The sequence below is a fragment of the Triticum dicoccoides genome, chromosome 2A (genome assembly GCF_002162155.2).
Source record: "Triticum dicoccoides isolate Atlit2015 ecotype Zavitan chromosome 2A, WEW_v2.0, whole genome shotgun sequence".
NCBI lineage: Eukaryota > Viridiplantae > Streptophyta > Magnoliopsida > Poales > Poaceae > Triticum > Triticum dicoccoides.
The window spans coordinates 620,648,552-620,659,614 of NC_041382.1; the positions used below are offsets into that span (position 1 = coordinate 620,648,552).

The 11,063-nt window shown below is 47.8% G+C and overlaps 1 protein-coding gene across 1 annotated transcript; it reads right to left on the bottom strand.

The window, feature by feature from the left end:
- Positions 1 to 1,314: 1,314 nt before the first annotated feature.
- On the bottom strand, positions 1,315 to 5,316 carry LOC119355798. Its single transcript, XM_037622676.1, has 12 exons — positions 5,192 to 5,316; positions 4,594 to 4,694; positions 4,107 to 4,396; positions 3,903 to 3,974; positions 3,763 to 3,821; positions 3,517 to 3,652; positions 3,265 to 3,361; positions 3,078 to 3,144; positions 2,477 to 2,665; positions 2,151 to 2,305; positions 1,921 to 2,022; positions 1,315 to 1,817 (listed from the first exon to the last, which is right to left on the bottom strand). The coding sequence occupies exons 3-12, from the start codon at positions 4,366 to 4,368 to the stop codon at positions 1,706 to 1,708; spliced, it is 1,251 nt and encodes a 416-aa protein (XP_037478573.1). The 5' UTR covers positions 4,369 to 4,396; positions 4,594 to 4,694; positions 5,192 to 5,316; the 3' UTR covers positions 1,315 to 1,705.
- Between the last annotated feature and the right edge of the window lie 5,747 nt (positions 5,317 to 11,063).

Sequence of the window (11,063 nt, forward strand, 5' to 3'; positions counted from 1 at the left end):
CCCTTGAGCTTCCACCACTTCGTTCTAGCGACCTTGGCACGTTTATCCCGCTGGACACGAATCCGAAAGCGGAAGTCAGCAACCACCAGCTTATGCTGGGGTACAACACTCTCCCCAGGTATCACCTTACAGTCTAGGCACGCACGCCTATCTTCTCTTCTCGAGAGGATGAAATCAATCTGGCTAGAGTGTTGGCCACTACTAAAAGTCACCAGATGTGATTCTCTCTTTCTAAAGAGGGTGTTAGCTACAATCATGTTGTAGGCTAGAGCAAAGCTTAAGACATCTTCTCCTTATTGATTCCTGATGCCATAGCCAAAGCCCCCATGCGCCCCTTCAAAACCTGTGTTAGATGTACCCACGTGGCCATTGAGGTCTCCTCCTATGAAGAGCTTCTCACCAATCGGTACACTCCTAACCATGTCTTCCAAGCCTTCCCAGAACTCCCTCTTGGTGTTCTCATTGTGGCCTACTTGCGGGGCATATGCGCTGATAACATTGAGAACCAAGTCCTCAGCTACCAGCTTGACCAGGATAATCCGGTCCCCACGTCTCCTGACGTCTACCACTCCATACTTGAGGCTCTTGTTGATCAAGATGCCTACGCCATTTCTGTTTGCAGCCGTCCCCGTGTACCACAGCTTGAAGCCGGTATCCTCCACCTCCTTCGCCTTCTGTCCTCTCCATTTGGTTTCTTGGACGCAAAGGATATCAACACCTCTCCTCACTGCTGCATCAACTAGCTCCCGAAGCTTCCCTGTAAGAGACCCTACGTTCCAGCTACCTAAGCGAATCCTCCTAGGCTCGGCTAGCTTCCTTACCCTTCGCACTCGTCGAGTCAAATGCGAAGACCCTTGCTCATTTTCCACTACATCCGGGCGCCGATGTAGCGCGCCACTAAGGATGCGACGACCCGATCCTCGCTCACTTGCCGCCGTATCCGGATCAAGATACGGCGCGCCACTTGGGGGGTGACGGCCCGGCCCTTGCCCATTTTCCACCACACCCGGGTTCCGATGTGGCGCGTCGCTGAGAGGGTTACGCCCCAACGAAAATCTTTTGGGTTTCATCTCCATAAGAGTGGCTGAGTTTTTACGTTGGCTCGCCAAGCCTATCACAACCCTCCTCCTTTACCCGGGCTTGGGACCGGCTATGTTGAGACAACATAGGCGGAGTTTTAGTTGAGTAGACTAATGATAAAATATATATGGGCCGATACCCCCTTGGTTGCTGTCTCAAAACTGAAACAGTTCAGAGCTTCTGTATGTGTTGGAAGTAGTTTAAATTTTGTCCTGGCTGCTTCTGTCTCAAGCATTGAATGAAAATCAGGATCATGTTTGGTAAATTTACCACATTAATAGGCTCAGAATGGCCACAAAACTAAGCCATGGTCAGAAAATCCTAAGAAAAAGGAACCATGACGCTCATTGGAAATATAATTTTTACAGGAATTGTTGGAAAGCTTTTGACAATGTGTTTCCATTGTCAGAGAAGATTTAACTGTAAAAATGCTCTTCAGATATCTTCAGGCCTTTGTAAAATTTGCTTCCAATTTGCCGACGTCAAATTTTCGGTCGGAACATATCTTTGTACACTTCCTTTGCACCGTGTTCGGCCTCCGCATGGCAGAATCCTGGTCGTTGCTTTCTCAGTAGTGCCAGAGCCTTCCCATCAGAAGACACTCTTGCTGAAGGCTGAATATACACTACTGGTGACCATCTTCTTTGTTCCAAAGTGGGTCTAATGGAGGAAGATCATAGTCTTCAGGTGTTAGTGCCAATGAGAAATCCGGCAACGGGGGTGGTGCTCCAATGACCCTGCAAGCAGGTGCGCGAAACAGATGACCCGTCAGTCCTTCAGATTCACAATTTGAGCAATTTTGGCGTGAGCTTATTTTGCCGCTAATCATTAGTTCATTACCTTTCTGGAGTATACAGGTCCTGGTTGATCCGGACCTTGCTTGAAGCCTCTTTCGGGATCTTGTCAAACAGATACTTGGCTGTTCCAAATGGAGTGGGGCTCCTGCAAAGTTACAGGTACTGTCTTCATTTTGCATTCTTCTTTCGCACACCAAGGGTAAAAAAATTTGAAAATATTAAGAAACTACACTTGGCGTGCGCCAAGTAGCAAACTAGAAGCGAATGTCTTACCTAGATGTTGGAGGAGTTGCATGGAAGGCTTCAGAGGCCCTTTTGCTTTCTTTCAGAAATTCCTCCGAAGCTTCCAATGCTGCTATTGCCATTCCATGAGATTTCTCGCTGTTTCCTTCGTCAAGAATCAAACCATGGAAGTAGTATGCTGCAGACTGATAAGAGCACATACAGTGACATCAGTTTAGATGGTTGTAAGACTAGTACCCTATTGCAGGCGAAACATAGGACATCTGAAGCTATTTGAACTCGGCACGAACATTTGTGATTTGAAAATTAGACGGTTAACATTGGAGGTATTATGATGGTTGACTAACTTCACGCACCTTTGCTTCGACATACTTCCACTTGACAAATAGTAGATGCTTTTTTCCCCATCCGTCAGACACAGGAAGATCTGGAATGCTCTCCTGAACCTGATGCCAATATTTGACCATCTCACAAGCTAAGCGCCTTTTTACAGCTAGTGTGGCCTTTGGGCTATCGATTGCCAGCCCAAGCTGCATGTCAACACCCTGTAGGAGATGAAGGTTGCCAATGTTTAATGACCAATTCACCATGAAACAATATCAAATGGGACAGACAGGTTGGAATATGACTCTTCTGAGAAAAAGGGTACTAGGTTATGACTACTGTATCTGAAGTTAATTTAGGAATGGTACTAGGTTTCATTTCACAATTCATCAAAATAACTGGAAATAAAGTACCAGGTGCTATAAAAAAGTTCAAAGCATATAAATGTTGCTTCAGGGGTGATAGAGCACACACCACACTCTAGGTCTAGGCGGTCCAATTGGACCATTTCAAACTTCCTCAAACTAGAAATCGGTGATCTTCTTCGCAGCAGCTCATTTGAATTGTTGTAGGATGTTTGGGAGTTGGCCACCAAAATTCAGGTAAAATATGTTAGAGTTCAGAACACAGTACCTGACCCAGAGCTTGCAGGCTAAGAGCTTTGAGATTTCCTTCAGCCAGGTCTACTGGAAGTTGTCTCCTGAAATTCATCCATAGGAAAGGAGTTTCAGTAGAAGTTTCCAACTTCAAAATCTTAAAATTACATTTTCAAAATGTGGAAAATAACCAGTTATCTGATGAACTGCTTAAGGGTACAAACCTTAGTTCTGATGGTATCTGTGGGAGCACTTGTCGAATCGCGCAGTCCAAGTAGCCAGATGCTTTCAAGAAAACGTCGACGGTGGCACGTCTGCTCTCTGTATACATTATCAAGAAACGATGCCTCATCAGTTATCGGTATCATGGACAGAAAAACTTAAATGAACTTCAGGCGATGAACATTCTCCAATTCTCAATGCATAAACTTGCTGGGCGATGACTTCAGATGCAGTTCAGTTTACAGCGACGCTACCTTCAGAGACCCGTGGCCCGTAACCATCGCCGTAAGCCCTTGGCAGGAGCAGGGAGTTGGCCTGCAGCAAGCAGACCATGGCCATCAAATGCAGCACGGACAGCACCTCGTACCATGCATCCGCCATGGCCGTCTCCTGCAACCGAAAATCCCATCCATGTTAAGAGCTATACAAGCACTGAAACTCTGAAAGGTAAATTTTGGTGAAAACCAGGCACGATTCAGTTAGCACTGACAGGCACATACCTCGGCCTTGTCCTCTTGGTTAGTCCACACAAACTGCACGCTGTGCCTCAACTCACTACCTGCAACATTTCACAGCATCAATCAATGAAATGAGAAAAATCAATGAAAAGAAGAAGATCGAAATTTCAGCAGCCACTCACCTTCTTTCACCAATCCTAGCAGAAGTGGCAAGTAGTCCTCCAGCGCCTGCAGGAGGTTAGCAGTGCTAGATCCTGCACAAAGCAGCAAGAGAGAGAGAAAATTCCAACCCCAGTGTCAGTTCAGAGGTCAACATCTGCCACGCAAAACCAGCCAGCAATTCAGGGCAAAGACCACCAAAGAATTCAGTCAGACACTCCACGCACCGTGCCGTGCGGCGGCCTTCCGCCTGGGCTTGAGCGCCACCGCCGATTCTTGCATTGCCATGTCGACGACGCGCGCTCTCAGGGCCGACAGCCTCTCCACGGCGCCCTTGTCCAGGCGCCCCGCGAGCGCCTGGGACAAGTCCACGCCCATGGGCGCCCGGAGCCCCGGGAGGAAGACGACGACGTCGCCGACGCTGCCCTGTTTCCTCCGCGCGCCGCCGCCGCCGCCATCGCTGTCCGGCGTCGACAAGCCGCAACCCATGGACGCGTCGACAAGTCCACTCTACCACCTGCAAGAATCACGACACCATCATCACAAGAGGTCGAGGAGGCGATCCGAAAGGCAAATCGAAGCAACTTTGCTACCGAATTTTCCCGACAGGAGGGGAAAAGGGAAAAGAAATGAAATTCTTGGCTTGCAATAAACGAGCGATGCGATTGGAGAGGATTCGACCGAGCAAAGGTTGTATATAAAAAGAGATCGCACCTTTTATCTTGTTTTCTTCTCGGCCTTTTCGGGGTTCCTTCAGACCGCACGCAAGCCTTTGCGCCTCTGATAATTCTGCTTCTGCTGCTGCTGCTTCTTCTCTGCACGCACCACGGCCGAACCAAAGTGGTAAGCGAACAGTGGGAGGGACGAAGGGGAGCAAGCAAGCAAACACTTATCCCCTCGGCAACGAGCTGGGGTCGTAGCACGTAAGGGGGCCAATCGACGTCAGAACAAGGGCGTGCAACTTGGCGTAATGCGCGGCCCAATTGGCGTGCTTTTGGCGCCTCGCTTGGCTTGTGTGAATGAAAAGGCAGTGGTACTGCTAGAATTATTCTGTGGGTCGGCGTCGGAAAACCACCACGGTGCTAGTACGTAGGCGGGCAATGCATCACCCGATCTGATATTTAGCCTCAGCCGCGCCAGTATTAAAAGGGTACAGTAGGACGGGAGCCCTTGAAGGATCGCGGAAACAAACTGAGACGTCCGTCCGGCGAGTAAGCGCGAGCTTCTCCACCTAATCTCGACGGCGAAAGCTTCTTGATACAAACTGCAGGTACAGGAAGAAGAAGAAGAAGAAGAAGAAGAAGGACTCAACTGTTCGAGTGGGGGTGCTGGCAGTCGCGGAGGCTATGGCGATCGCTAGCTTCCGTTGGGCCGGAGGAGCTAGCTAAGCAGGTGAGAGAGAGAGGGGGAAGGGGGGAGGAGGGGGAGGGAGATGAGGTAGAGGATGTGCGACTAGTCTATTTAAAGGGGAGCGGATTTGCGGTGATGGAAGTGTAGTTTACCCCTCAATTATTACGCCCGCAGCCAGCAAAGCGCGGCCGGTCAGCGACACGGACACCGAACCAGCCCCAGCCCCAGCCCCAGCCCCAGCCAAGCAGGAAAAAGATCTCCGACGTGTAAACGTGTGCGAGCGAGCGAGACAAATCTGTGACCCCCGCTCCCCGCGCTGAAACGGTAAATCGTCACGTGAATAGTCTAATGGGACACCTGTATGGCTGTCTCCACTCTCCCCGATACAATACGGCCGGTCACCAACTACGCATACCTGCCTACATTCGTTGCTCGTAGCTCCCCTGCAAACGCGATGCAAAAACTTGGTCATCCAAGCGTAAGGTATTTCTGTTTCCTTATAATATACTCCCTTTGTTCCAGAATATAAAGGTGTATTGATTTCCGTGCAAGCCAACCATTTGAACGTTTGGCCAGGATTATAAAATAAAATAACAACATCTGCAATACCTAACGGATAACATATAAAAATACTTTTTATGGGTCTTATGGGGCCTTATCACGACGACTTCCCAACTGTCTACTACAACAACGTTTGCCCGGCTCCGGCGAGGGAGGGGCGTTGACAGCGACGTGCCTTCGGCTCGCTTCAGTGCTTGTAATCGTCGTTAGGTGTTCTACGGATCTTGATATAATTTTTATCATTTCTAATGTTCGTTGTACTACCATGATTGAAGATGAGTAGATTGAAAGTTTTTTTCGCAAAAAAATGATATAAATTTCATATTGGATATTGATATTTTCTAAATATAAATCATTTTAGAGATTTCAATGCGGATTACGTATGGAGCAAAATGAGTGAATCTACACTCTAAAATATGTTTATATACATCTGTATGTAGTCCTTATTTAAATATCTAAAAATACTTATATTTAGGAACGGAGGGAGTAAAAAAGTAAGTCATTTTGTGTACTCCATCCGTTTCTTTTTACTCTGCGTGTAAAATTTGTTTGAAGTCACCGACATAAAGTTTGAACAAATTTATCTAAAAAAATATAGCAACATTTACAATACAAAAGTTATATAGTGTGAAAATTAATTTCATGATGCATCTGAAGATATTGATTTCAAACTGTGAATGTTGTCATTTTTTTCCTTATATAGTTGGTTAAACTTTACGAAGTTTGACTTCGGACAAATTTTTATATGCAGACTAAAAAGAAATAGAGGAAGTACACTTCTTTTAACGGTTTACACTCTCTGCTACTTGTCCTCGGCATGGATTCGGAAAAAAATGTCCTCTCGATGACGTGAAGATCTTAGACCTGTTATAAAGGTTTGCCAATAATAGAAAGCACTCCAAACATAACAAAGATTACATGGAAGTTCTTGAACCACCGAACAGCCACCATTGCCTTTGACATGATCGACGTTTTTAATGGTGATGATGTGTTTTGGACAAATGGTGAATTTTATTGGCTTAAAATATGAATACATAAAGGGTGTCATGCATTCTTTGTTCTTTATCTCTAGTCTCCCCGATACAACACTGCATGCACTTGTTGCTTGATACTCTCCTCTCTTTTATTTTTTGTAAACCGTTTGATACTCTCTTGAAAACGAGATGCAACTTATTCTTGCAAGCATAAGGTACTTTTTTTTACAAAACTAACGCATTTTTTGGTACACTCATTTCAGCGGTTTAGACTCCCTGCCCCGGCATAGATTCGGGGAAAAATGTCCCCTCTCTCTGGCGTAAAGCTCTCTCTAAAAACACTTATATTTAGGAACAGAGGGAGTAAAAAAGTAAGACATTTTGTGTACTCCACCAGTTTCTTTTACTCTGCGTATAAAATTTGTTTGAAGTCAACCGACATAAAGTTTGACCAAATTTATCTAAAATAATAGCAACATTTACAATACAAAAGTTATATAGTGTGAAAATTAATTTCATGATGCATCTGAAGATATTGATTTCAAATTGTGAATGTTGTCATTTTTTTCCTTATATAGTTGGTCAAACTCTACGAAGTTTGACTTCGGACAAATTTTTATATGCAGACTAAAAAGAAATGGAGGAAGTACACTTCTTTTAACGGTTTACACTCTCTGCTACTCGTCCTCGGCATGGATTCGGAAAAAATGTCCTCTCGATGACGTGAAGATCCTAGACCTATTATAAAGGTTTGCCAATAATACAAAGCACTCCAAACATAACAAAAATTACATCGAAGTTCTCGAACCACCGAACAGCCACCATTGCCTTTGACATGATCGACGGTTTTAATGGTGATGATGTGTTCTGGACAAAGGGTGGATTTTATTGGCTTAAAATATGAATACATGAAGAGTGTCATGCATTCTTTGCTCTTTATCTCTAGTCTCCCCGATACAATACTGCATGCATTTGTTGCTTGATACTCTCCTCTCTTTTATTTTTTGTAAACCGTTTGATACTCTCTTGAAAACGAGATGCAACTTATTCTAGCAAGCATAAGGTACTTTTTTTTACAAAACTAACGCATTTTTTGGTACACTCATTTCAGCGGTTTAGACTCCCTGCCCCGGCATAGATTCGGGAAAAAATGTCCCCTCTCTCTGGCGTAAAGCTCTAGATCTGTTATTAAGGTTCGCCAATAGTACAAATGATCATATGCAAACACAAAAGATGCATCAGGGTTCCTGTATCATCAAACAATCATTACCACCGTACCGATTTTGTCACTCCCATGTCGGAGTCGGCCTGACTTTGTTGATGATATCCAAAAGTTTTCGAGCACGTGCCTCTAAGGACCGGCGCATTGAAGCCGCATTCGCTGCCCCCAAACCCATGAATCGATCCGGTTCACAACACCTTTGAGCGACACGTGACACTAGATCTCGCCATTGTGCACGCAAGGCAGGAAACCCTAACCTTGCCGCCCTAAGGGGATGATAGAAAGCTACCCTGACCTCCACTATGTCCCGGCGGAGAAACTCCAGGTGGATCAGAGCCCGGGATACCATCTCAACAACGAAGCTCTAGCACCCGAGGACCTAACCCTACCATATCTACATGTCAGAACCCATATACCAGGATTCCTCACCGACAGAGATCGAAAGGGGTTGCACTCTTTACCCTTTTCGCCCTTCATTTACAAAGTTTAGCGCCTTCTTAATAGTGCAGTTGTCGTATGTATTAACTTAGATGGGCAACTATGTTAAACTTGGTGTTAAAGTTCACTCGGTAAACACTCGGATCTCAAATCAAGTACTCCCTCTGACCCAAAGTAATTGAGGCAACTTTAGTATAGTTTTAGTACATTCGTTATACTAAATTGCGTCAATTGATTTGTATCGGAGGGAGTATTTGTATCTGCTTTGATGCACTGGCATATCTTTCTTAAACATTTCAAAGAAAAAATAAAGGGTCGCCCTCTCGACCTTTGCATCAGCTATGCACCCGGCCAAGACTTTATTCATGCTATGTTTAAGATGTGGATGCTGAAATCATCTTAGAGGGAAACAACTTGTGCCACTCGGCGGTGTCATGCTACCCCGTACAACCAGTACAACCGTAGTAATTTAACAACATTGAAAATAGATAAATAATAACTTTCCATCTGCCTTCTCAAAGGGCACGACCTTTGTGCCGCCATTGCCGCATCCACCGGCCTTTGACAGGATCAACGGTTTTGATGGCGATTATAAAAGTGCATGTTCTAGCTAATGCAACCAAAAGATCGATTTAATAAAAGAGACTAGGCAGCATATTATACGTTAACACTCACGTGTGGCTTCCTCAGGCCTAAACGTGGACCGAAAGTTGGCTGCAATTTAATTGCGCCAGCCGGATCTTGAACTCGAGACCTCTTGGCTCCGATACCATGTAGAAGTGCATGCTTTAGCCAATACAATCAAAAGACCGATCTGATGGAATAGACTAGGCAGCATATTATACGTCAACAGTGATGACGTATGTTCTCAAAGGGCGGGACTAGTTTTTAATCAGCTCGATCTTGAATTCGTATAGATACCGTCCACTGTACTCTACAGTACAGAGGACTAGATATATACGCCGTTGCTGTATGTGATCAAGCCATGGTGTTTTAGTAAGTGTCGCACGCCTAGGCGCGTAGCCATCTAGCCAGCGTCACGACATATGAGCAGCTAGCTAGCGTTGGATCACAGCAGCATGACATGAACACCCGTTGTTTAACCCACAGGATTAGATTGAATAATCCTTGGCTGCCAGCCTGCCACCGCTAATGATTTGTATACTGGGCCTCGGATTGCTGCGCACCCGTTTGGAGTACTCATCAGCGGACTTATGCCATATAAAGTGCTTAAAGGCTCCTGATGGGCCACACACATTGGGATACTTCTCTACTTAATCCTGGCCTAGTTATTGGCAAGTGGATTAGATCGATGCTAGCTCTTGCGCAGGCAGTGCTTCCACGCCAGCAATGGCGTAGTTAATTATCTGGATCGTTACGTGATGATAAGAGCAACTCCAACGGGGCGATTCAAACGGACGCGCGCTTTATCCGTTTTTTGTCCGTTTGAGTCGGCAGACGCCGGCGTTCGCATTTTAAAATGGGTCGGCTTGACCGTTCAACGAGGAGGCTGACCCAAATGTGACGGTGTGGAAAAAAAACAAGTTGCACGAAATAAACATAATAAACATAAAAGTGGCCAGTCAAACGCCGGCCAAAGTCCATCTACATCTAATAAACATTAAATAAAAACATTAAAAAAGTCTGCGCCTGCCTGCTGCCGCCCCGCACGCTGCCCTAGACGTCGTCGGCCTTGCCCTTGCCCTTGCCCTCGACGTCGCGTCGTCGGTGAGGTCGATGAAGACCGGAGCAGGGCCAGCCCACCCGAACGCCGCCTGGTACGCCGCCAGGGCAGCCTCCTCCGGCGTCTGCTGGGGCGGCGGCATTGCGGCAAGCCGCGCGCGCTCCTCCTCCTCCTCCTTGAGCCGGAGCGCCTCCGCGTCGCGTTGGAGCATGGCCTCGTAGCGCATCTGCTCCTCGTCGTCGCCCTGCTCCTGGCGGAGCCAGTGCTCCTTCCATCGCTCGAGGTGGGCCGCCTCTTCCTCCGGCGTCGCGGCGAAGTAGACGGGAGGCGCGCTCACCCACTCGCGGTACTGGCCCGTCCACGAGTAGACCTCCTCCAGCCAAGTGGGTGGAGGTGGGGAGCGCTTACGCGACGGCTCCGGCTTGGGCTGTACGGGCGGCGACGGCGGAGGCGGCGGCACGAAGAGCGGGGTGAGGACGGAGTCCCCCGCCGCCGACAGGGCAAGGGCTTGCTCCAGCCCATCCCAGTGCGTGTCCTCCTCGATGCGGCTAGCCACCAGCGCGTGCTGCAGGGCCTCCTAGGGGGCGGCTTGGTACTCCGCCTCCGCCTCCATGTTCTCCGGCTCTACCTGCGGGGGCGGCGGTGGGAACGGCGGCGGAACGACGTCGACACCCGAGCGACGTTGCTCCTCGTGTTCGAGGGCGAACCAAGCCTCCCAGTTAGGAGAGTCGGCGGCGTACTCGGGCAGCCCACGATGCTCCGGTGTGAGCAGCGTGCGGCGCCGACGCACCTCGTCGTCGTGCGCCTGCTGGGTCCGCGGAACCGCGGGCGCCGGGATCCGGTTTGGATCCAAATGCCAATGGTGCGGCAGCGTCACGTCGGGGTAGAGGAGGGGCTGCCTGTACTCCCAGTGCCACCGCGCTTGGTGCACCGGCATGTGCAGGCGCCGGCGTCC